We start from the raw sequence: 26,024 nt of genomic DNA on the forward strand, positions 1-26,024 counted from the left end.
TGTTGTGAATTGAGAAAATATACTCCCATACATATATTTAAACTACAGTATTTATCTTCACCTTAAATAAAGATACTGTATTTAAGAAAGTAATAAAAAATAAATAAACAGTCAACAAAGGGAAGGAAAATAAAAGTGACTAATATCTAAATACAAAGTTTTCTGAGAAAAGCATATTTTGGTAAATATAGTTTCATTTCATAGAGGTTTAGTTTTAAATTTACCAAATGGTCCCAGTTTCTGGGTTGAAATTTATTGAAAAAACCAAAGAAAAGTGTAAGGAAGATTGAAACCAAAACATTGACTTTATTTAAAAGCTAATAATATAAGAGAGAGCTTCCATGTTGACTAGACAGTAAAGAACCTACCTGCAATGCAGGAGGCCCTGAGTTGGGAAGATCCCCTGGAGAAGGAAAGGGTTACCCACTCCAGTATTCTTGCCTGAAGAATTTCATGGACGGAGGACAGTATTTCTTTTTTCTTTTTAAAATTTATTTATTTTTTATTTTAAATGGAGGCTAATTACTTTACAATATTATGGTGCTTTTTGCCATACATTCACATGAATCTGCCATGGGTGTACATGTATCCCCCATCCTGACCCTCCCTCCCACCTCCCTCCCCATCTCATAACTCAGGGTCATCCTAGTGCACTGGCCCTGAGCACCCTGCCTCATGCATTGAACCTGGACTGGTGATCTATTTCGCATATGGTAATATATATGTTTCAATGCTATTCTCTCAAATCATCCCACCCTCACCTTCTCCCACAGTGTCCAACAGTCTGTTCTTTACATCTGTGTCTCTTGCTGTCTCGCATATAGGGTCATCGTTACCATCTTTCTGAAGTCCATATATATGCGTTAATATACTGTATTGTTGTTTTTATTTCTGACTTACTTCACTCTGTAAGTTTTTATCAGTGGGCAAATGGCAGTCTTAATAGTGAACTTGAGAATTAAATAGACATTTATACTCAACAGGCTGAACTGGAGCAGGGCCCCTAGAAAGGCAGAGTGACTCCAGAAGAAAAATGCAGAATATATTTATCAATATGTAAAAATCATTGCCAAGAGAAAGAGAAGGAACTAGGCTATATGTGTCCAATATTTTCTTCCAAACTAATCAGAAGACTGCCCCCTCTAGTGAGTGAAGTGGCAGAGAGAAGCCAGAGCCTTCTGTTAGCTATTCCTTAAAAAATAAAAAATAATTGAGCAAGGAAAAATAAATCACCTTCTTTGTTCTTTGTGTTTTAAAAAGTGTAATGAGCATTTTGTGTCAAAGAAAAAAAATTTAATAAAGAATATGAATAATAAAGAACCTCGATTATGGTTTCTTTTCATACATTTTCTCTATTCTTTACTACTGACATTTTAATAAATATTCAAAGCGCTCTCTAATACTAATTTGCTTTGGAATTCTTATCTATGGCCCATGATTGTCTTTGATTTTATCTCCCTTTGAAACCTTCCTACCCTTACGCAACATTTGGTCATGCAGAACTCACAAGAATTAGGTTCAGTCGCTCAGTTATGTCTGACTCTTTGTGACCCCATGGATTGTAGCATGCCAGGCTTCCCTGTCCATCACCAACTCCTGGAGCTTGCTCAAACTGTCCATTGAGTCAGTAATGCCATCCAACCATCTAATCCTCTGTCATCCCCTTCTCCTCCTGCCTTCAATCTTGCCCAGCATTAGGGCCTTTTCCAATGAGTCAGTTCTTCACATTAGGTGGCCAAAGTATTGGAGTTTCAGCTTCTGCATCAGTCCTGCCAATGAATATTCAGGAATGATCTCCATTAGGATTGACTGGATTGATCTCCTTGCTGTCCAAGGGACTCTCAAGAGTCTTCTCCAACACCACAGTTCAAAAGCATCAATTTTCGGTGCTCAGCTTTCTTTATAGTCTAACATTCACATCCATACATGACTACTGGAAAAACCATAGCTTTAAAGGCTTAATACTCAGCAGTGGCCACAGGACTGGAAGAGGTCAGTCTTCATTCCAATCCCAAAGAAAGGCAATGCCAAAGAATGCTCAAACTACCGCACAATTGCACTCATCTCACACGCTAGTCAAGTCATGCTCAAAATTCTCCAAGCCAGGCTTCAGCAGTATGTAAACCGTGAACTTCCAGATGTTCAAGCAGGTTTTAGAAAAGGCAGAGGCACCAGAGATCAAATTGCCAACATCCACTGGATCATGGAGAAAGCAAGAGAGTTTCAGAAAAACATCTATTTCTGCTTCATTGACTATGCCAAAGCCTTTGACTGTGTCGATCACAATAAACTGTGGAACATTCTGAAAGAGATGGGAATCCCGGACCACCTGACCTGCCTCTTGAGAAACCTGTATGCAGGTCAGGAAGCAACAGTTAGAACTGGACATGGAACAACAGACTGGTTCCAAATAGGAAAAGGTGTACGTCAAGGTAGTATATTGTCACCTTGCTTATTTAACTTATATGCAGAGTACATCATGAGGAACGCTGGGCTGGAAGAAGCACAAGCTGGAATCAAGATTGCTGGGAGAAATATCAATAACCTCAGATATGCAGATGATACTACCCTTATGACAGAAAGTGAAGAGGAACTCAAAAGCCTCTTGTTGAAAGTGAAAGAGGAGAGTGAAAAGGTTGGCTTTAAGCTCAACATTCAGAAAACAAAGATCATGGCATCTGGTCCCATCACTTCATGGGAAATAGATGGAAAAACAGTGGAAACAGTGTCAGACTTGATTTTTTTGGGCTCCAAAATCACTGCAGATGCTGATTGCAGCCATGAAATTAAAAGACGCTTGCTCCTTGGAATGAAAGTTATGACCAACCTTGATAGTATATTAAAAAGCAGAGACATTACTTTGCCAACCAAGGTCCGTCTAGTCAAGGCAATGGTTTTTCCCATGGTCATGTATGGATGTGAGAGTTGGACTGTGAAGAAAGCTGATCACTGAAGAATCGATGCTTTTGAACTGTGGTGTTGGAGAAGACTCTTGAGAGTCCCTTATACTGCAAGGAGATCCAACCAGTCCATTCTAAAGGAGATCAATCCTGGATGTTCATTGGAGGGACTGACGCTAAAGCTGAAACTGCAATACTTTGGCCACCTCATGCGACGAGTTGACTCACTGGAAAAGACTCTGATGCTGGGAAAGGTTGGGGGCGGGAGGAGAAGGGGACGACAGAGAATGAGATGGCTGGATGGCATCGCCGACTCTGTGGACATGAGTTTGAGTGTGCTCCGGGAGTTGGTGATGGACAGGGAGGCCTGGCGTGCTGTGATTCATGGGGTCGCGGAGAGTCGGACATGACTGAGAGACTGAACTGAACTGAACTGAATGTTTATATTAACTGAATTAAATTTTAACAGTTATTTTAAGAATCTCCTGGAAATAATCTTAACTCAGAAGTATGACTGCATTGGTAGTAATATCATAATGGGGAAGATATGTAAGTAGACTCTGAGCAGTCTTCCAACCACTAAATATCAGTCTCTGCCTACTCTATCATTTTGCACTTAAGACTAAAGAATGCCTTGAGTGACAAAATCTGTAATTATCATTTCTACTTACACATCAGCTGAAAAGTTGCTTGGAAGTATGTTTATTTTCTATTTAGCAGTAACATATATATTCCACAGATGGAGACTCTTATGAATGCAAATGACAGAATATCTCACTTCCTCTCTCAAGAGTACCCTTCACATGCAGCTAGAATCTTTTAAATTAACAATGTTTAACGTGGCACATATTCTAGTAAAGGCTTGGTTAAAGGGGTGATAGGGAAAATGCCTACTTTTTATAATGTGGCTATTTAGACTGTGTAGGAAAGGAAAATTTCCTCTGTGATGAATCAGTAGCATAGTTATTTTGTTATTTTGTTAGCTATTTACATGTGGATTTAATTAGTGTATATATAAACAAATTACCTTTAGGAGTGAGGGGAAAATTTGTAATTTTCTATTTAAGATGATTATATAGTCAATTAGGTTACAAATTTGTGTTTTAACTTATCAGAATAATCTCCTTGCTCTGCCCTTTCTAAAATTAAAACATTATGTGAAATACCAAAAGAAAAATATAGCAATGAGGCTACTCTGTATGGAGTTGCAAAGGGATGTTTAGGGGCTGGATTGCCTGTCCTCACATTCTCCCTCCTTGTGCTGGGCAGCTTGAAAACATCTATAGGAGCATGATATGTTGTTTTTAAACTTAAGCACAGGAAGAAACCTTTAAAATATTATATTTTTATATTTAATTTCAATACCTTACATGGGAAATATTTTTGAGAGTGTGTGTGTTAGTCACTCAGTCATGTCCAACTCTCTGCAACTCCATGGACTGTAGCCTGCCAGGTTCCTCTGTCCATGAAATTCTCCAGGCAAGAATACTGGAGTGGGTTGCCATTTGCTTCTACAGGGGATCTTCCTGACCCAGGGATCAAACCTGGGTCTCCTGCATTGCAGGCAAATGCTTTACCATCTGAGCTACTAGGGAAGCCCAAAGTGAAAGTGAGTCAGTTGTGTCTGACTGTTTGCAATCCCATGGACTGTATAATCCATGGAATTCTCCAGGCCAGAATACTGGAGTAGGTAGCTATTTCCTTCTCCAGGGGATCTTCCCAACCCAGGGATTGAACCCAGGTCTCCCGCATTGCAGACGTATTCGTTACCAACTAAACCACAAGGGAAGGCCATTTCTGAGAGGTTTAATGGTTAAATTTTTGTGAAGTCATTTATGAAATGTATGTATGTGTGCTCAGTCATGTCCAGGTCTTTGCAGCTCCATGGAGTCTGTCAGGCTCCTCTGTCCATGGGGTTTCTCAAGCAAGAATATTGGAGCAGTTGCCAGGAGAAATATCAATAACCTCAGATATGCAGATGACAACACCCTTATGGCAGAAAGTGAAGAGGAACTCAAAGGCCTCTTGATGAAAGTGAAAGAGGAGAGTGAAAAGGTTGGCTTGAAGCTCAACATTCAGAAAACAAAGATCATGGCATCTGGTCCCATCATTTCATGGGAAATAGATGGGGAAACAATGGAAACAGTGTCAGATTATTTTTCTGGGCTCCAAAATCACTGAAGATGCTGATTGCAGTCATGAAATTAAAAGACGCTTACTCCTTGGAAGGAAGGTTATGACCAACCTGGATAGTGTATTAAAAAGCAGAGACATTACTTTGCCAACCGAGGTCCGTCTAGTCAAGGCTATGGTTTTTCCAGTGGTCATGTATGGATGTGAGAGTTGGACTGTGAAGAAAACTGATCGCCCAAGAAATGATGCTTTTGCACTGTGGTGTTGGAGAAGACTCTTGAGAGTCCCTTGGACTGCAAGGAGATCCAACCAGTCCATTCTAAAGGAGATCAATCCTGGGTGTTCATTGGAAGGATTGATGCTAAAGCTGTAACTCCAATACTTTGGCTACCTCATGCGACGAGTTGACTCACGGGAAAAGACTGATGCTGGGAGGGTTTGGGGGTGGGAGGGTTTGGGGGAGGAGAAGGGGATGAGAATGAGATGGCTGGATGGCATCACCGACTCGATGGACATGAGTTTGAGTGAACTCCAGGAGTTGGTGATGTACAGGGAGGCCTGGCGTGCTGTGATTCATGGGGTCACGAAGAGTCGGACACGACTGAGCGACTGAACTGAACTGAACTGCCATTTCCTACTCCAGGAGATCTTCCCAACCCAGGGAGCTAATGCTTGTCTCTTGCATGTCAGCATTTGCATGTGGATTCTTTACCACTAGCGCCACCTGGGAAGCCTGTATTATGAAATAATCTGTAATATGTCAAAATCTTCTTACTATTTTTTACAGCACTATTTTTATACAGCAACGTATAATGTTGAAAATAAGTAGAATGTAACTCACAAATAGTATAAAAAGTTTTCAGTTTTAATAGTGCTGCATAATCAATAAACTCAAAATTTCAGGCAGTTAAAACAACAAACGCTTATATTTCTTGCTCTGAGGTCTGCAGTTTGAGATATCTCTGTTTCATGCTGCAGTTTACCTGGATTTGACTTCAGGCTGTCAGTTAAAGTCACATCTGATCCATTTTCTTTAATCAGTGGCTATTCAAGGTATATTCTCTTTATGGTTCAAGACAGAAATACAGGGACCAAGTCTAATCATGAAAGGACACAAAGCTGTTGCTTGCTTCAGTGTGAAAATATTCCATTGATTAAAGGAAGACATGTGGATCAGCCTAAGAGCTTTATTTAGTGTCTTTGAGGATAATGTCATTTGAGTAAAAAAATATACTCTATATAATTTAATAGGAAGAATCTCAAAGTCATATGGAAAAAAAACCTTCAGAATTTGGAATAATAATACAGGACAAAAATAACAAAGGCAAGTATATATATGAAATATCAAACAAAAACCAAACTCAGCTTTTATCATAGGCACTTCATGACAAATATTGTATACTATATCACCAATGTATTAGCATACTTATATATCCATGATACTTTCCATTACCATAATTCTGATTATATAGCTTCCATATTTAGCAATGATTTTTAGTGATAATATCTTCTAGGATATTATCCACATGAATCAGAAGATTTCCATAGTTAGCAATGACTTTTAGTGATAATATCTTCTAGGATATTATCCACATGAACCAGAAGATTTCAACATGTGCAATGTGATCAATATTTATTCCTGTCAAGCATCTTCTCCTCCTTTATTGGTAATAGCACATAGCTTTCCTGTTAAGAAATCACACATAGACCATATTTCCCCCATTCTGTTAAGGCATGAAAGTGAAAGTGTTAGTCATTCAGTTGTGTCTGACTCTTTGCTACCCCATAGACTGTAGCCCACCAGACTCCTCTGTCCATGGAATTCTCCAGGCAAGAATCCTGGAGTGGGTTGCCATTCCCTTCTCCAGGGGATCTTCTTGACCCAGGAATTGATCCCAGGTCCCCTGCATCACAGGCGGATTCTTTATTGTCTGAGCCACCAGGGAAGCTCTGTATGTTAATGCATAGTTAGCCTTATTTTTCACATGCAGTGGTAGGCATATGATCTAGGATGGGACAATCAAGACAATCCATTTCCTTGTCATAATATTCTGTTCAGGGATGGGTTTATAAACCAAGTCAGAAACCAATTAAGAATCAGTCTTGAGTCTTTGGCTTAAACTGTTGAGAAAGAGGTGTTTGTTTTTTTCTCTGAGTTTGCCAGACTGGTGGGAAGTAAACTTTGCATTTGAACAGTTTTGCCACTGTGTGGCAAAAGCCTGCCTGATAATTAAGCCAAGACATAGGCATGCAGAGCCAAGAGATAGAAACAAAAAATGTCTTAAGGTTTTTTGAGTTTTTAATTCCAGTCCAAAGCTATCTGTATCCCTTACTTTCTAGTCACAAAACTAACATACTTTACTTGATTGTTTTTATCACTTCAAATCCAAAGCATTCCTATTAATTCCTATGCTTCTTTTTGCTCTATAGTATCTCTCCAAAATTCTCTTTTCTGGACTCACTTGTCATATCACTTTGCTGGCACACACATAACCCCTCATTTCAATGGTGATCAACTCCATATGATCTTAATTTTTCACTATATCCTAGACTCAAAATTAATTCATTTATTTTCCCTAACAGTGCAAATTTGCTGAATAAAATGGATTCTTTAACCAATATCTTTGTTTGCTCAATTAGGTATGCATAGCAACACTCTGGTCTCAGTGAAGATGTGTCTGAAGATTCATATGTTTCATATGTCTCAAACTCTGACTATCTATTTACTGTGGCACTGACAGCTTGCCCTCAAAGCCTTCAAGATTCTCTACCTGGAAGATGTGATACAATATCTCAAACAAAATTGTTTTCTTCTGAACTATGTGACAACCTGCAACTTTCCTTGTTTGCATTATGGCTTCCTTGATGCCTGTTAAGCTACCATGTGGAACTACCTCTTAACTAATATAGACCACCAGCCCCTTTCCTGCTGATGCTAAGTTTCCTTGTTAAAAGACTATGCTGTTGAAACCACGCTTCCACACCAAAGCCAAAATAGAGCTTTTTAGCCAGTCTTGTTTAGTCTACTAGGAATCTCTTTCCTGCAACACTATATTGCTTAAATATCCAATCATCATCACCTTTTAATTTATTTATATTAGAAAGAATTTCAATTCACATGCATAGTTTCTTTCTCTAGACTTTACCAGTCAATCTATGGGAACTTGACCACTATCCATCTTAGAGATAGAGGCATTTATATTATTCAGAATCACTCCTTACCCTTAATCATTTGATCAAGTTTTGCCTTTATTTTTTTCATGAGTCCTTTCTTCAGATTTCCTAATTTCTTGGGAAAGAGAGAAATCTTGTATCTCAGTTCTTTTTTTTGTTTTTATTAGTTGAATGTTATTGTTATTACAACTTCTGATCATGTTAATCCCACCACAAAATATTTCTGACTTGAAATGTTGGGTGTATGGATTTTATGGACATTAAATTTTCCTGAATTCCAAGATAAAACTCCTCTGTCTTCTCTTATTCTCAGAACAAACAACTGTACTATTGCAGATGAAGATCATAGAATCTTAACACTAAAAGAGAATGAAACATCCCCTGTAGCCAAGCAGAAACACTTTAGAATTCCCAATGATTTTTATCATTTTCTGTTAGAAATTAGAGAGCTGTTAGAATTATTTCAATCATCAGATCTATTCTTTGTTTCTTTTTTGATTATCTAGAATCATCACTCCAGGCTCACTTTGACCCCTAATGCAGTTGAAAGCCCCCTACTCAATCGCCATATTTCCTACTAAGAATTGACTTGTTGCCCTAATGTATTTTTAAGATTAGAAATAGAATGTAAATGCACCAATACTTATATTGTGAAATATGCTTTACCTCAGTACTGTGATCATTAGCATTTAATTACTTACCTTATCTGAATCCAAAGTTTTTGACAGTGACACTGTTTTTGATGGTGAAATCTATAGTTTTGAAAAAAATCCAGAACATCAGAATAGATGTTTTGATACAACGCTTTAACTAAGGGGTTTGCTCAGATGCTCTGTGTGCACTCCTGGAGTGAAAAAGCTTAAAGATCTTATGCTTGGTCAAACTTGAGTCCTGTGATGATGTCCTAATGGAAAAGAAGCCACAGAATAACTCCTCTTTATTTAGTCTCTTGATTTATCTGATATACTATGATTGTATGTATAATTAATATCTCTTATTAACCTCAGAATAAAATGTCATAATGAAACTTAATTTCTTAATGCATAAACTTCAATAATGAAAAATTTTGGTTGGGGGTAAAGCCAAAACTGAACTGAATATTTTGTTCATTTTGAAATGGAAACACTGCAAATGTTTGCAATAGATAGGGAAATATTTTGACTGTGAGTTCAGGTGACTCTAGTTGTTATTTTCCTTCTATTAGTGAAGGACTGTAGATATAAGGTCTAATCCTAGTTAAATAATACATGATTACACACTTTATATATATTTAATGCCAGATGTTTAAAAGGTTAGTATTCCCACGATAAAGAAAGCATTGTTATTAAAGCTCATTTAGATGGTATTCTTGGGAGATTTTATGGATGTTCTTCATCTGTTTAAATTATAATCAATATTTCTTTTCAGATTATGAATAAACAGTTTGTGCTCAAGTGTTTGTTCATTTAACATTTACTTTGTAATATATACTTCTTATAGTAATATAAATAGTTGCTGGAAAGAACACTGACAACTTCAAAGCAAAATGAAGTTTTTTCTGTTACTTTCAGCGATTGGATTCTGCTGGGCTCAGTATGACCCACACACCAAATCTGGACGGACATCCATTGTTCATCTGTTTGAATGGCGCTGGGTTGATGTTGCTCTTGAATGTGAGCGATACTTAGCCCCCAAAGGATTTGGAGGAGTTCAGGTGAGTATTGTTCATTGTATCAATTGCAGACTTTGCTGTGTTGAGAGTAAATGGTAGTATGCTCTGTGTCTGAAAGCTGGGACAACATTTTAGTTCACAGTTAAGTACTTTAAGTAAAACAGTTTTCTGAGGAAGAAAAAAATTTGAAATTGTCAGTGACTTTACGTTTTATTTCTAAGAAATTTTTTTCAGCAGGATATTTCCAATGCAATGTTAATATTTTCAACCAATTGTAAAAAAATGTAGCTGCCAAAGATTCAGAAATAATTTTAGACTATTGATTAGTTTATAGAGTATTCAGTGATATAAAGTGAGTCATAAATTGATACTTATTAACATTGTTTTATTTGTAGGTCTCCCCACCCAATGAAAATGCTGTGATTACTGACCCTTCAAGACCTTGGTGGGAAAGATACCAACCAGTTAGCTACAAGTTATGTACAAGATCAGGAAATGAAAATGAATTCAAAGACATGGTGACTAGATGTAACAACGTTGGTGTAAGTGGCTTAAAGTTTCCTTTAAACATATGATATAGAAAAATAATTTCTCTCTCTTGTCTCTTGTTCCTTTTAAGAAGAACAATTTTCATACATATAAAATTTACCTCATGCTTTAGCTACAAATTAAAATGCAATTGTTACCTTATGTTTAATTATTATAACTACTTGTATATGTACCATTTATCCACTAAAGAAGATGTAATTAAAAGTTTAAGGCCACATACTTCAACTAATGTATATTTAAGTTTTATTTTATAAAACAGAACATCAACTTTCAACCCTTATGGTTGTACACATTTTGGGGGAACATTTTTCCAGTGAGGAATTAGAAGTTCCACTTACAACTTTTGCTGTTTCTTTTATGGGAATTGTATGGCCACCCATAATTCTTGGATATTCCTTCCCACAAGTACTATGATGGTTTGTAATTATTTTCTCTTTGATGAGGAGCATAATGAGAGACAATTGTTGTTCAGTCAGCAAGCTGTGTCCAATTGTTTGTGACCTCATGAACTGCAGCACGCCAGGCTTCCCTGTCCTTCACTATCTCCTGTAATTTGCTCAAATTCATGTCCACTGAGTCAGTGGTGCTATTTAACCATCTCATCCTCTTCTGTCCTCTTCTCCTTTTGCCTTCAATCTTCCCCACATCATGGTCTTTTCCAATGAGTCGGCTCTTCGTATCACATGACCAAAGTATTGGAGCTTCAGCTTCAGCATCAGTCCTTCCAGTGAATATTCAGTATTGATTTCCTTTAGGATTGACTGCTTTGGTCTCCTTGCAGTTCAAGGGACTGTCAAGAATCTTCTCCAGCACCACAGATTGAAAGCATCATTGCTTTGGCGCTCAGTCTTCTTTATGGTTCAACTCTCACATCCATACATGACTACTGATAAAAAGCTTAACTTTGACTATACTGACTTTTGTCAGCAAAGTGATGTCTTTGCTTTTTAATACACTGTCTAGATTTGTCACAACTTTCCTTCCAAGCATTTTTTTTTTTGGTCATTGAAGCCTTATTGACATATGTCACCATCTCTTTTACAAACTAGATTACGGTTTTAAATGGAATGCACAAAGCAATATCTACAAACACTGAGGAAATTTAAGTATTTCATCTCTATTTTGTTTGGAAAAGAGAAGATTGCCAAATCAAGCTGGTTTTGATTCTTAAGAGGAAAGGTGGTAGAGGTAATTCATGGCAACATACTGATAGACAAAATCCTCAGGAAGAATGCAGTATGGTTGTGTCTACTTTGAAAGGAAGGATTAGGTGCTTCAAACCAAAGTATCAGTTGCATGACTCTTAGGTGTTTGAATATGGCCAAGTACCACACTAAGTTCTAGTTTGCATGAGGTATGAGCAAGAAACTTAAACAGACAAGATAGTTTTACAGACCCTGTAGACAGGATTTATTTGTTTTTTCCATTCATGCAACTTAAAAAAAAGGTTAAACATGAAGACAAAATATACATTTTTCTTTAATATTAACTGTCTTTCCTGTTTCTTCTTCAAATCTGTTTACATTTGCTGTGTACGTAATGTTCTAGAACAAGTATATTGAGAGAAGATTGAATCCCAGGCAATGAGATAATTTTAGAGAAATAAGTGACCAGACACACAGGTTTTTTCTTTCTTTTTTTTAAAGCAGCCACACTAATATTGCTGGAGTGTGGCAGGGACCTCAGAACCAATCATTCATCAAAGAAGCATTTTTTAATTTCATTGTTGCAGTCACCATCCACAATGAAAAATAAAATCTGTCACTGCTTCTACTTTTCCCCCTACTATTTGACATGAAGTGATGAGACCAGATACCATGATCTTAGTTTTTTGAATGTTGAGTTTTAAGCCAGGTTTTTCACTCTTCTCTTTCACTTTCATCAACAGGTTCTTTAGTTCCTTTTCACTTTCTGCCATTAGAGTGGTATCATCTGCATATTGAGAAGCAACAGTCAGAACTGTATATGGAACAACAGACTGGTTCCAAATAGGAAAAGGAGTACATCAAGGCTGTATATTGTCACCTTGCTTATTAACTTATATGCAGAGTACATCATGAGGAACGCTGGGCTGGGAGAAGCACAAGCTGGAATCAAGATTGCTGGGAGAAATATCAATAACCTCAGATATGCAGATGACACTACCCTCATGGCAGAAAGTGAAGAGGAACTCAAAAGCCTCTTGATGAAAGTGAAAGAGGAGAGTGAAAAGGTTGGCTTGAAGCTCAACATTCAGAAAACAAAGATCATGGCATCTGGTCCCATCACTTCCTGGGAAATAGATGGAAAAACAGTGGAAACAGTGTCAGACTTTTATTTTTTGGGGCTCCAAACTCACTGCGGATGCTGATTGCAGCCATGAAATTAAAAGACGCTTATTCCTTGGAAGGAAAGTTATGACCAACCTAGATAGTATATTAAAAAGCAGAGACATTACTTTGCCAACCAAGGTCCGTCTAGTCAAGTCAAGATATTTCTTCAGACATCCTTGAATACAGCTTTTGATTCATCCAGCCCAGTATTTCGCATGATATACTCTGCATAGAAGTTAAATAAACAGAGTGACCGTATACAGCCTTGTCTTACTCCTTTCCCCATTTTGAACCATTTAGTGGTTCCATGTAAGATTCTAACTGTTGCTTCTTGACCCGCACTTAGTTTTCTCAGAAGATGGGTTAGGTGGTCTGTTAGTCCCATCTCTCTAAGCATTTTCCATAGTTTGTTATGATCCACACAGTCAAAGGCTTTGGCATAGTCAATAAAGCAGATGTTTTTCTGGAATTTCCTTGCTTTCTCTGTGATCTAATGAGAGTTGGTAATTTGATCTCTGGTTTCTCTGCCTTTTCTAAAATCCAGGTTTTACATCTGGAAGTTCTTGGTTCACATACTGCTGAAGCCTAACTTGAAGCATTTGAACATAACCTTGTTGGCATGTAAAATGAGAGCAATTGTACTGTAGTTTGAACATTCTTTGGCACTGCTCTTCTTTAGGATTGGGATGAAACTTGACCTTTTCCAGTCTTGTGTCCACTGCTGAGTTTTCAAAATTTGCTGACATATTTAGTGTGGAACTTTAATAGCATCTTATTTTAGGATTTTAAATAAATCAACTGCAATTCCAACACCTCCACTAGCTTTCTTTGTAGTAATACCTCCTAAAGCCCACTTGACTTCACACTCAAAGATGTCTGGCTCTAGGTGAGTGACCACACCATCCTGGTTATCTGGGTCATTAAGACCTTTTTTTTAATAGTTCTTCTGTGTATTCTTGCCTCCTCTTCTTAATCTAGTCTGCCTCTGTTAAATCCTTATCATTTCTGTCCTTTGTCAAGCCTATCTTTGCATGAACTGTTTGCTTGGTATCTCCAGTTTTCTTGAAGAGTACTATTTTCCTCTCCTTTTTTGCACTGTTCATTTTAGAAGGCCTTCTAATCTCCTTGCTGTTCTCTGGAACTCAGCATTCAGTTGGATATATCTTTCCCTTTCTCCCTTGCTTTTTGCTTCTTTTCTTTCCTCAACTATTTCTAAAGCCTGCTCAGACAACTATACTGCCTTCTTGCTTCTTTTTGGTTTTTTTATTTCTCCCCTTTGGGACGGTTTTGGTCACTGCCTCCTAAACAATGATACAAACCTCTGTCCATAGTTCTTCAGGCATTCTATCAGATAGAATTCCTTGAATTTATTCATTACCTCTACTGTATAATCATAAGGAATTTGATTAAGGTCATACCTAAATGGCCAAGTGGTTTTTCCTACTTTTGTTAATTTAAGCATGAATTTTGCAATAAGGACTTCATGTCAGCCACAGTCAGCTCCAGGTCTTGTTTTTGCTGGCTATGTGGAGCTATTCCATCTTCAGCTACAAAGAATCTATAGCCATCTTGCCTGTTACTCAGGATATCGCTTGATTTCCTACTTTTGCATTTCAATCCCATATGAAAAGGATATCATTTTTTGGGTGTTAGTTCTAGGAGGTCTTGTAGGTCTTTGTAGAACCAGTCAACTTTAGGTCCTTCAGCTTCAGTGGCTGGGCCTTAGACTGGATTACTGTGATGTTGAATGGTTTGCCTTGGAAACAAACTGAGATTATTCTGTTGTTTCTCAGATTGTATCCAAGTAGTGCATTTCAGACTCTTTTCTTGACTATGAGGACTACTCCATCTCTTCTAAGGGATTCCTGCCCATAGTAGTAGATGTAATGGTCATCTGAATTAAATTTGCACATTCCTGTCCATTTTAATTCACTGATGCCTAAGATGTTGATGGAGAAGGAAATGGCAACCCACTCCAGTGTTCTTGCCTGGAGAATCCCAGGGAAGGGGGAGCCTGGTGGGCTTCTGTCTATGGGGTCACACAGTCGGTCACGACTGAAGTGACTTAGCAGCAGCAGCAGCAGCAAGATGTTGATGTTTACTCTTGCTATCTCTTGCTTGACCAAGTCCAATTTACCTTGATTATGGCTCTAACTTTCCAGGTTCTTATGCAGTATTGTGCTTTACAGCATGGGATCTTACTTTTACCACCAAGCACATCCACAACTGAGCATTGATCCACTTTGGCACAACCACTTCATTCTTTTGGAGCAATTAGTAATTACCCTCCACTCTTCCCAGTGGCATATTGGACACCTTCTGACCTGGGGTCCTCATATTCCAGTGCTATAACTTTTTGCCTCTTTGTGTTGTTCATGGAGTTCTTTCAGCAAGAACACTGGAGTGGATTTACGTTCCCTACTCCAGTGGGCCACATTTTGTCAGAACTTTTCACTATGACCGATCCATCTTGGTGGCCCTTCATGGCATCACTCATAGCTTCATTGAGTTACACAAGACCCTTTTTGCCACAACGTGGCTGTGATCCATGAAGGAGATGAGAGATAATATCTACCTTTATTCTTCTGATCCTAAATAGATAGTAGAGTCTGGCTTCTTATTTCTTAGGATGACCTATGGAAATTTAGACAACTAATTATTTCTCTTGCCTCAACTGATTCCAGCTACTGCCAAAAAAAGTCTCTTTGCATTTTTATCACAGCTCTATTAGTTTGGGGTTCTCTTAATTTATTATATGTATAAACATTTTCCACGTGCCTAAAATGCTTATAGGGCTTCAATTCACAATTTCTTTTCACACTTGACTGTTTTTCTTGTAAGATAAATTATAAAATAACAAAGAAGTATTTTGGAGTGTTATCAATGTGCTGTACAATCTAATTAATAATAATATAAATTTCTATCTCTCTGTAAGTCAAACTGAAATGGAAATTTTGCCTTTCAGGTCCGCATTTATGTGGATGCTGTAATTAATCATATGACTGGAAATGGTGTGAGTGCAGGAACAAGCAGTACTTGTGGAAGTTACTTCAACCCTGGAAGTGAGGATTTTCCAGCAGTCCCATACTCTGGTTGGGATTTTAATGATGGAAAATGTAAAACTGGAAGTGGAGATATTGAGAGCTATAATGATGCTTCTCAGGTAATTAGCAAAATATTGATCTATACCTTTTATTATCCATATATAGCTCACTGATCTCCATTTTAAATGTTTAGAGTGTTTAGGAAAACAGCATTCCAAGTCTGACTTCAGAATCTCATATCAACATTCAAAACATTTTCCCCAATTTAATTTTTCAAAATGGAAAAACTCATCCACTTTTTCTCCATTTTCTCCATTTTTATAATGAAAAATATTTCAAAGGTTTGTCAGTACTAGAATGTCAATATCCCCAGAGACTGGTGCAAAGAAATCACTGTTGAAATATCTATTAATGAATAAATGAATGAATAATTGAATGGATTCTCAAGTGAAGGTGATGTTTTATGTATCAATCACAAAATTTTTACCTCCATAGGTCAGGGATTGTCGTCTCGTTGGTCTTCTTGATCTTGCACTGGAGAAAGATTATGTGCGCTCCACGATTGCTAACTATCTAAACCATCTCATTGACATTGGTGTAGCAGGGTTCCGAATTGATGCTTCTAAGCACATGTGGCCTGGAGACATAAAGGCAGTTTTGGATAAACTGCATAATCTAAACACAAAGTGGTTTCCTTCAGGAAGTAAACCTTTCATTTACCAGGAGGTATGTCAATGTATATATGTGTATATATATATATGTCCATATAAAATATGACAATTTATTATTCTTTAGAAAATAATTCATCAGAAAATAAATGGCAGATTTTATTTAAATGCAGTTTCTTTAGGTTAATGGCTGAGTCATTTACATAGAAGAATGTTCCTTAACCTCCTTTTATTCAGGGACAGTACATCTAACTCTATCACAAGAGGTTTGTTATCCAAATGACAAAATTTATTTAGGTTGCAAAAATCTCCATATCATGTATCATTTCCCCAGAGGCCATTATAGAAGACAGATAATAATACAGTTGTCTTAAGACAGGATATCTGACTCTAAATTTTGGCTAGATCACCATTAGCTGTGTTTGTTTAGGCTGATTCATTAACCTCTCTGAGCAACAATTTTTTCAGAAGTTATCGAAAGGAATAATGATAATAGTTATGTCTTTGTTTTCTTTGGAGATTTGAAGAGGTAATATTTATCAAGTAGCAAGAAATATTACCAGCCAGATATTAAGTGCTGTACAAGTATGAACTAGTCTTATCATTTATGTGCAAGTCTAAATTAGGTCAGCATTCTCATAGTTCAAGTTACTTTGTTATGTTACTTTTGCTATTGTAGGATAGATATATTTTAGCGAAGAAAAATGAGAATCTTGATATAAGGAAAACCATTTGGCACATTTCATATAATATAAAATAGTATAAAGCTATTTTTTATATAATTTTAACTTAGTTAAAATTCTTTAAAATTCTTATTTAAATTGTTATTTTCTTCTTCATTTCTACAAGGTAATTGATCTGGGTGGTGAGGCAATTACAAGCAGTCAGTACTTTGGAAATGGCCGTGTGACAGAATTTAAATATGGTGCAAAACTAGGAACAGTTATTCGCAAGTGGAGTGGTGAGAAGATGGCTTACTTAAAGTAAACAAAATATGCTTTATCCTTTGAATTATTTAACAGATTTTTTTTGTGATGTTACCCCAACATGAGTTTTCTTCGTAATGCCTTCTTATTTAGACAAATTTCAAGGATTAATTTACTAATAATAAGTGCTGTATATCCCTACATTCCAAGTGACCATCTTTATTATTTAGAATATCAATCACAAGGAAGCATTTTTAGGGACCCAACACCAATCTAGAGATTGTAATTTATGCTTTGTGTGACTGTACTAGATTTAATTAATATTTGCACATAATTTCTGAAAGCCAGGTTCTTGTTAAAGTGATTCTATAATTTATGAAGTTCCTACAATGTGGCCATTCTATGGACTTTACATATATTAATTAATTTCAAATATTAAAATGTTTATAACCATATAATATTGAAGCTTATTTAATCCAATTTGCAATTCAACATAAAATGATATGTATGTTGGCCCTTCTGAAGTCCATCTAAATTATAATACATTAAAACTTCTAATAAAAGTTTTAAAGCAAAATTCCTATAACATGAATGTAATTCAAGTAATTTCTACATATATACATGCATGGAATGTATTTGTAGATTATATATATATATATAGTTTGTAATTTTAAAAAGCTCAGTTTATTCTATAATTAAAATAAATTAATTTAAAAAATTAAAAAATTTTAAAACCCTACAGAATAATCATTTAACTAGAGAGAGAGAATTTCATTAAAGAGTGCAATACTGAAAGAAATGCACATTTTGATTATTCTAAAGTTATTGTAAAAGAATACATATATATGTTCTTAAGATATTCTTTTTTTAATAGGAACTGGGGAGAAGGCTGGGGTTTCATGCCTTCTGACAGGGCACTAGTCTTTATTGATAACCATGACAATCAGCGAGGGCATGGAGCTGGGGGAGCATCTATTCTTACATTCTGGGATCCTAGGTAAGAAACAAAGTTCCCCATTTTTAAATGTGCCATTTTAATGGTATTAAAAGTATTATTTTCTTTTATAATACGATAATTTTGTGCCTTTTAGACTGTACAAAATGGGAGTTGGATTTATGCTCGCTCATCCCTATGGATTTACACGAGTAATGTCAAGCTACCGTTGGACAAGACATTTTGTGAATGGAAAAGTAAGTTTTGGTGTTGTCCAAAATATCTTCTTCTCAAGAAAAAGAAGTTAATGTTGTTATAATTTCACATAATGCTATAACATTCACTATTTATTTTATCAAATATTTATTAAGTGAAAACCTGAGGCAGGTTTTTGTAACAATGCAGTGGATATTAAAAAAGATAAAAATGAATGATCTCTGTTGATAAAGAGTATGTAAGCTATTTCAAAGTATGAGACAAATACCCTCTTGCCCACCCACTCTAAAAAATATCACTTAAAAATAAGGATACAATGAATAATATGTGTACTCATAAGTACCTGCTTCATAGAGTTGATATGAAGATTACAAATTAACACTTCAAAGAAATTTAAAACAGTACCTGCTCATGGTATGAGCAATATAAGTATTTGTTAAATACCTTTTAAAGAAAGTTTTGTGGAATGCAAAGGCATTATCTAGTTGAGCCAAAGTTCAGTAGGGAAAGTATAGCAGGAAGGAAAATACATTTATTAAAGAGAAATTTGCTAACTATTCTGAAAATGCTAAAAATCAGAAAAATTTGAGCAGTATGGTAAAGAAATTAATCTGAGTAAACATTTTAAAAAGAAACTGAGAAATAAGAACTTAAGTTATTTGGAAAGTTAGTGGGAAGTTTTCTTTTCAAACTGAAGATTTCAAATGCAGCATCATACAGCAACTTCATACCTGAAGTAGAAAATTCTCTTCACTCTGAACCAGATAGATATTCCTCTAGTTTCTAGTGGGTTCTTTACAAATTGAGAAGTCCACTACTACTTTGTACAGCAACTCATTCTATTCTTAGATAGCTTTAGCTGTCCTAAATATTTAGGATATTTCCCTTTATATTGAATAAATTTCTTATAATTTCCACTAATGAGTCTTATTTCTGATGGCAGGAGTCATGGCATATGTTCATTTCCCCTTTTCCTATAAAGTCTTCTTCATCACTTCTGCATGCTAACAACTCTTAGCTTGTCCATCACTTATCATACCATATGATTTAAGACAGATATTGATAACCTTCCTAGGCATAATCTACTTTTTCCTATGATTATCTTGAAAGTACCAATTAGAAAAGCACAGTAATAAAATTTGGTCAATTTAGTAAAGAGTATTTTGATATTTTGATTAGAACTTTTACTGAAAAAAGATGAAAGAAACATTCATTTATTAGCAATTATCATGTATAAAGATTTTTACATACCTTATTTAATTTTTATAGTAACTAATAATATCTTCATTTTACAGAAGAGGAAAATGAGGCATAGAAGTTATGTATATTAACTAAGTCTTTGAGCTAGTACTAATGGAACCTATCTTCTAGTCCTGCATTTTCCAACACTAAAGTCCTTGCCATTTCAATAACATCACACTGCCTATAGTGATATTAAGAAGTCATTACAATTCCTTGGAAAAAAACGAGAGACTAAAATAATCATACTCTTGTTTGAAATATGGCACTAGGCAATGAGAAGTTAGGGAGAAGATATACTTAGTAAAAATCCTGAACAAGTTGAATTCTAAGTGAAGCCACTACAAAAACACAAATAGGATGGATTTGGTTTGATGTCCTAAATAAGGACAAATGTAATGTTAAAAATGTGAGCTTTTAAAATTGATTTTTTTTTTACTAATTGAGGATGTTAATGATTGGATCGGGCCACCAAATAATAATGGAGTAATTAAAGCAGTCACTATTAATGCAGATACTACTTGTGGCAATGACTGGGTCTGTGAACATCGATGGCGTCAAATAAGGTAGGAATACTTATTGGGACACTTTCTCTAATAATAAACTTTCTTATCATTTTAAAAATGCTTTTATTTATTTATTGGTTTTTGACTGAGCTGGGTCTTTGCTGCTATGCAGGCTTTTCTCTCCCTGTAGTGAGCGGGGCTACTCTTAACTGTGGTGTGGAAGTTTCTCACTGAGGTGGCTCCTCTTGTGGAGCATGGGCTCTAGGGTATTTGCAGACTCGGTAGTTGCAGTTCCCAAGGTCTAGAGCACAGGCCCAGCATTTGTGGTGCATGGGCTTCGTTGCTCCGTGGCATGTGGGATCTTTAGGGATCAGACCCGTTTCTCATGCTTTGGCAGACAGATACTCCACTACTGAGCCAACAGGGAAATCCATTGTTTTGTTTTAAATTGTTGAAGTATCATCAGCATTTCACATCCTTTTTTGTTTTTAGGAATATGGTTATGTTCCGTAATGTAGTTGATGGTCAACCTTTTACAAACTGGTGGGATAACGGCAGCAACCAAGTAGCTTTTGGAAGAGGAAACAAAGGATTCATTGTCTTTAACAATGATGACCAGTAAGTAGATCAGTTAGAAATAATATTTTATGCTAATATGTTCTTGGTTTATTCTTTTCCTGCTCATTTACTGTTTCACATCTGAAAAATTCTTTAGATGGCAGATTAAGAAAACATAATGATTAGAAAAGGGTCCGAAGAAGAATGATGATGACTGATTTTTTTTTTTTTTTTTATCTCTTCTGTTCATAACAGCTTTCTTCTCTAAGTGGAGTCATTTTTTGTGTACTCTTCACATCATGGGCAGATGTGAGGCATGTGTACTGCTTACATATACACCTCACATAAAATATAGATGTTTTAGTCACTCAGTCATGTCCAACTCTTTGTGACCCCATGGACCGTAGCCCACCAGGCTCCTCTGTCTATTTGATTCTCCAGGCAAGAATACTGGAGTGGGTAGCCATTTCCTCCTCTAGGAGATCTTCCTGACCCAGGGGTTGAACCCAGGTCTCCTGCACTGCAGGCAGATTCTTTACTATCTGAGCCACCAGAGAAGACCCCAAAATATACAAAGTCATTAAAATAAAAGTCATGAAGTCCATAGAAGAATGTCTTATAAAACTTTTAAAATCAATAATGGAAAAATACTGCCTCAGATCTGAAATGTCTTTTTTTCCTCTCTTTTTTCACCTACTTTAGTACATAGTTCTTTAGTCTTGTTTTTCACATTCCCATCTCTCTGTGACAATTAATACTTTTTAAAGCATATACATATTTATAATGAATATGTATATTATGGTCATTGATTTACCTCAGGAGAGAGACTTCTTACTTTTAGTTCTGAGACATCTCATTACTGGCTTTCATTTGTGAAACTTATAGTCTCTGCCTCCATTATACTGTTTCCCTCACATATGGAATTATAGCTCAGAAGGCATCTTTGCAAGCACTTGTAATGTTTTAGTCCAAACTAGATTCCACCCATGTTTAGCTCACTCTTTGCCCAAATGATATTTTGCTGGCAAAAAATAATAATAATAAATAAATAAAGTATATACTTATCTTCCCCAAGAATCCATCACTAGTCCTTTTTTTTTTTTTTTATCTTTTGTCATATGTGTATGCGTGCTAGGTCCTGTCTGCCTCTGTGACCATATGGACGGTAGCATGCCAAGCTTCTCTGTCCATGAGATTTTACAGGCAAGAATACCAGAGTGGATTGCCATTTTCTTGTCCAGGTGATCTTCCTGACCCAGGCATCAAACCTGTGTCTCCCACATCTTCTGCATTGTGGGAAGATTCTTTACCAATTGAGCTATCAGGGAGAGGGAAGAAACATATTTATGGGACAGCTTTATATTTTAAAATTATATACTTCTTTATAGAAATGCAAGATTATTTTTATCTCCAGCCTAAATTTATTTTAACCTCTTGAAAACAGAGATTTTTTTGAGGAAATAACCAAATTTAAGTTTTTGAAAATAATCAGTATTTTCTTAAGTTCAGATGAGGATACATTTAAAGTAATTTAAAATTATTTTCTCTAAGTGAAGCAGGTCATTCAAATCTTCACTGATACTCTTCAACTTTATTTTTTGTATAATATTTACTATTGACTAGGAAATTCCTAAATCTTCTATAAGAATTTTGTTGACCCTGAGAAAACTAGTTCCAGCCACTGGAGAAATCTTTATGTTTGAATTTTATTTTCATCGAGACCTTGACTGCTTAAAGTTCTATGCTGCTGCTGCTAAGTCACTTCAGTCGTGTCCGACTCTGTGTGACCCCATAGACGGCAGCCCACCAGGCTCCCCCTCCCTGGGATTCTCCCGGCAAGAACACTGGAGTGGGTTGCCATTTCCTTCTCCAATGTGTGAAAGTGAAAACTGAAAGTGAAGTCAGTCGCTCAGTCGTGTCTGACCCTTAGCGACCCCACGGACTGCAGCCTACCAGGCTCCTCCATCCATGGGATTTTCTAGGCAATAGTACTGGAGTGGCTTGCCATTGCCTTCTCCGGCTTAAAGTTCTATAGCACACAGTTAAACTATTTTAGCGAGTCTGTATTCTTGCTTTTAATTGTGTTGGATTCATATTAAACCTTAAATTTTATTTTTACAGTGCATTATCTGCAACTTTGCAAACTGGTCTTCCTGCTGGTACATATTGTGATGTTATTTCTGGAGATAAAAGTGGTAACAGTTGTACAGGGATTCAAATCAGTGTTTCCAGTAACGGCCAAGCTCATTTTTCTATTAGTAACTCTGCTGAAGATCCATTTATTGCAATTCATGCTGATTCTAAATTATAAAATTTGAATTGGATTAAATACATACACCCAGAGAAATAAAATGTGTTTTGTTTCTTCTATGTGTGTAATATATAACTTCTCATAATTCATTAAAAGCTATAAAAAGTATTCAAACTGGAAAACTCAAAAAAGGATATAAACACATATACTTAATAACTGTAATTACAATCAACATTTTGTTACATTTTAGAAGATTCTCTTTAAGCTATTTGTCAAAGGAATTTCTAAGAACTCAGAAAAGCATGATGAAAAATTTGTTACCATTAATACCACTTGCCCAGCTACATATCTCTAATCCAGGTTTATATTTCTTACATAGGGTGTTTCTAACCATTAGTTAAGGGTAGCTAATTTAATGATGGTTTGCATACAAAGTCATAACATTTGTATATTTTTTACAATATAAGGCTCTTTCATAGTTCATAAGTTAAAACATAAAAGAAAATTACTCAGTTCAGTTCAGTTCAGTCGCTCAGTCGTGTCTGACTCTCCGCGACCCCATGAACCACAGCACGCCAGGCCTCCCTGTCCATCACCAACTCCCGGAGTACACTCAAACTCATGTCCACAGAGTCGGTGATGCCATCCAGCCATCTCATTCTCCGTCGTCCCCTTCTCCTCCCGCCCCCAACCTTTCCCAGCATCAGAGTCTTTTCCAGTGAGTCAACTCGTCGCATGAGGTGGCCAAAGTATTGCAGCTTCAGCTTTAGCATCAGTCCCTCCAATGAACATCCAGGATTGATCTCCTTTAGAATGGACTGGTTGGATCTCCTTGCAGTATAAGGGACTCTCAAGAGTCTTCTCCAACACCACAGTTCAAAAGCATCGATTCTTCAGCGATCAGCCTTCTTCACAGTCCAACTCTCACATCCATACATGACCATGGGAAAAACCATTGCCTTGACTAATTATCTTGAGCTCACTGGAATCTTCTACTTTCTCTGTATTCATTTCTTTCTTTCTCTGTCGAATAGCTTTAGCATGATGATGTTGTATGACTTTTTTTCCATCTCTTAATCCCTAATATGAACGGATGTTTTCATAGGGCTCTCATGACTCCCTATACTCAGTTTTTTTTTTTTTTCTGTTCCTTTAGTTGTTTATTCTTCTTTACCTTGACTCTCAGTGTGGGATTTATTAAGGCTCTCGGCTAGGTCGTCTTATAACTCTCAGGTGTTTTATTTTCATAATTGAATAAGAAAATAGAAGCCATAACTTGGAAATTCTCTCCTCTTTTTACTCACAAATCTGTCTATACTTGGCCCCATCTTTCTCTTCTTTCCTCCTGTCATAATGAACAAAGTGCATTTTACCAAATTCCGCTCCCTCCATTTTTACCGTTTTGAGGACTTTGCTGCTTAGGTTATCTTTCTTTTCTGATTTAACAGTCTTTCTTTTATTGACATATTAGTCCCCTCAGATTACATATATCGTATTAGAATCTTTCAACTAAAAAAAATTCATGACCTCAATTTGTCTCTTTCTAGTCAAACTTTGGAATTTTCATCACACAGTCTCAACATCCTCAGTACTAGTCATTTTTCATCTCCTTACTCATCAGTTTCCATCGTCACTTCATTTAATCTGCTTGTCAACATAATAAAAAATATTTATGTTACTCATACAATGTACTTCACTGTCCTCATCTTTTTCTATTTGACAACACTACTCAATATGGAGAGACAATCTCTCATCCTCTCTTCCTTTGGTCTCTGTGATTCTACTCTTTGTTTTCCTTCTCTCACTAATTACTCTTCAGATTTTGTTTTATTGACTTGGCTTCTGTTTGACCTAAAATCTTTTTTGGATTGAACTTTCCTACCCATATGCAATATTTGGTCAGGGAGATCTCACAAGAATAGCATTCCAAGATTTTACAATTTTACTCTCCCAAATTCTTCCATTAAAACTTTTTTTTTCTTTTTGTTAACTGATCTCAAAAAGTAATATATCTGTCATTCAAAGGAGATACAATTTCATTTTGCCTGCATGTATGCTAAGTCATTTCAGTCATGTCCGACTCTTTACAACCCTGCGGACTGTAGTCTGCCAGGCTCCTCTGTCCATGGGATTCTCTAGGCAAGAATACTGAAGTTGGTTGCCATACCCTCCTCCAGAGGATCTTCCCAACCTAGGATCGAACCCACATCTCATGTCTCCTGCACTGGCAGGCAGTTTCTTTACCACTAGTGCCACCTGGGAAACCCACAACTTCATTATAGTAAATGTAAAAGAGGGTTTACTGGGAAATGTTACAAAGAGATATAATACCTCAGAGCTTTCATTATTCCACAGAGAATGGTGCTTTAGCTAGCACATGTGGACTGGGTACCCACTGAAAGTGCTTCAGTAGACAGAGACTGCCATTCCCACAAATGACACAAATATGAGGAGGGAACAACAAATAAGTGGCTTTCTTAAAAGCTACCTTATGAATTCAGTCTCTGGTATTACCCGTTCTTCCACTGAGCTCACTCAGACCTGTGGAGTCAATCTTAGTGACCTACCAAAAGACAAGATGAAATGAGTCTTCAGAGAGGATCAAATGTATCCCTTTTATTGCCTCAAAAATTTTATAGATGTTAATGGTTTACTATAATTTATATTAACTGAGTTATTTTAATAGTTATTTTAAAATTTCCTGGAAATGTCTTAACTCAGAGGTGTGACTGCATTGGTAATGATATCATATTGGGGAAGACATGTAGTAGACTCTGAGCAGTCTTCTAATCACTGAATATCAATTCAGTTCAGTTCAGTTCAGTCGCTCAGTCGTGTCCAACTCTCCACGACCCCATGAATCACAGCACGCCAGGCCTCCCTGTCCATCACCAACTCCCGGAGTTCACTCAAACTCATGTCCACAGAGTCGGTGATGCCATCCAGCCATCTCATTCCCGGTC

The 26,024-nt window shown here is 36.5% G+C and overlaps 1 protein-coding gene across 1 annotated transcript; it reads left to right on the forward strand.

Annotated features, from left to right (window-relative positions):
- Window positions 1–9,732: 9,732 nt before the first annotated feature.
- On the forward strand, window positions 9,733–23,121 carry LOC129540886 (alpha-amylase 2B). The gene is made up of 10 exons (XM_055402380.2): window positions 9,733–9,900; window positions 10,254–10,400; window positions 15,685–15,882; window positions 16,259–16,489; window positions 17,281–17,414; window positions 18,232–18,354; window positions 18,449–18,548; window positions 20,194–20,312; window positions 20,745–20,870; window positions 22,932–23,121. The coding sequence occupies exons 1-10, from the start codon at window positions 9,733–9,735 to the stop codon at window positions 23,119–23,121; spliced, it is 1,536 nt and encodes a 511-aa protein (XP_055258355.1).
- The last annotated feature ends 2,903 nt before the right edge of the window (window positions 23,122–26,024 follow it).

This window comes from Moschus berezovskii, chromosome 4 (genome assembly GCF_049115385.1).
Source record: "Moschus berezovskii isolate FMDL1 chromosome 4, NW_MosBer_1.0, whole genome shotgun sequence".
In the NCBI taxonomy this organism is placed as follows: domain Eukaryota; kingdom Metazoa; phylum Chordata; class Mammalia; order Artiodactyla; family Moschidae; genus Moschus; species Moschus berezovskii.

Coding starts and splice junctions, on each gene's coding strand:
- LOC129540886 (XM_055402380.2), top strand. CDS start 9,733: ATGAAGTTTTTTCTGTTACTTTCAGCGATTGGATTCTGCTGGGCTCAG. Junction 9,901..10,253: donor AAGGATTTGGAGGAGTTCAG/GTGAGTATTGTT, acceptor TTTTATTTGTAG/GTCTCCCCACCCAATGAAAA. Junction 16,490..17,280: donor AACCTTTCATTTACCAGGAG/GTATGTCAATGT, acceptor CATTTCTACAAG/GTAATTGATCTGGGTGGTGA.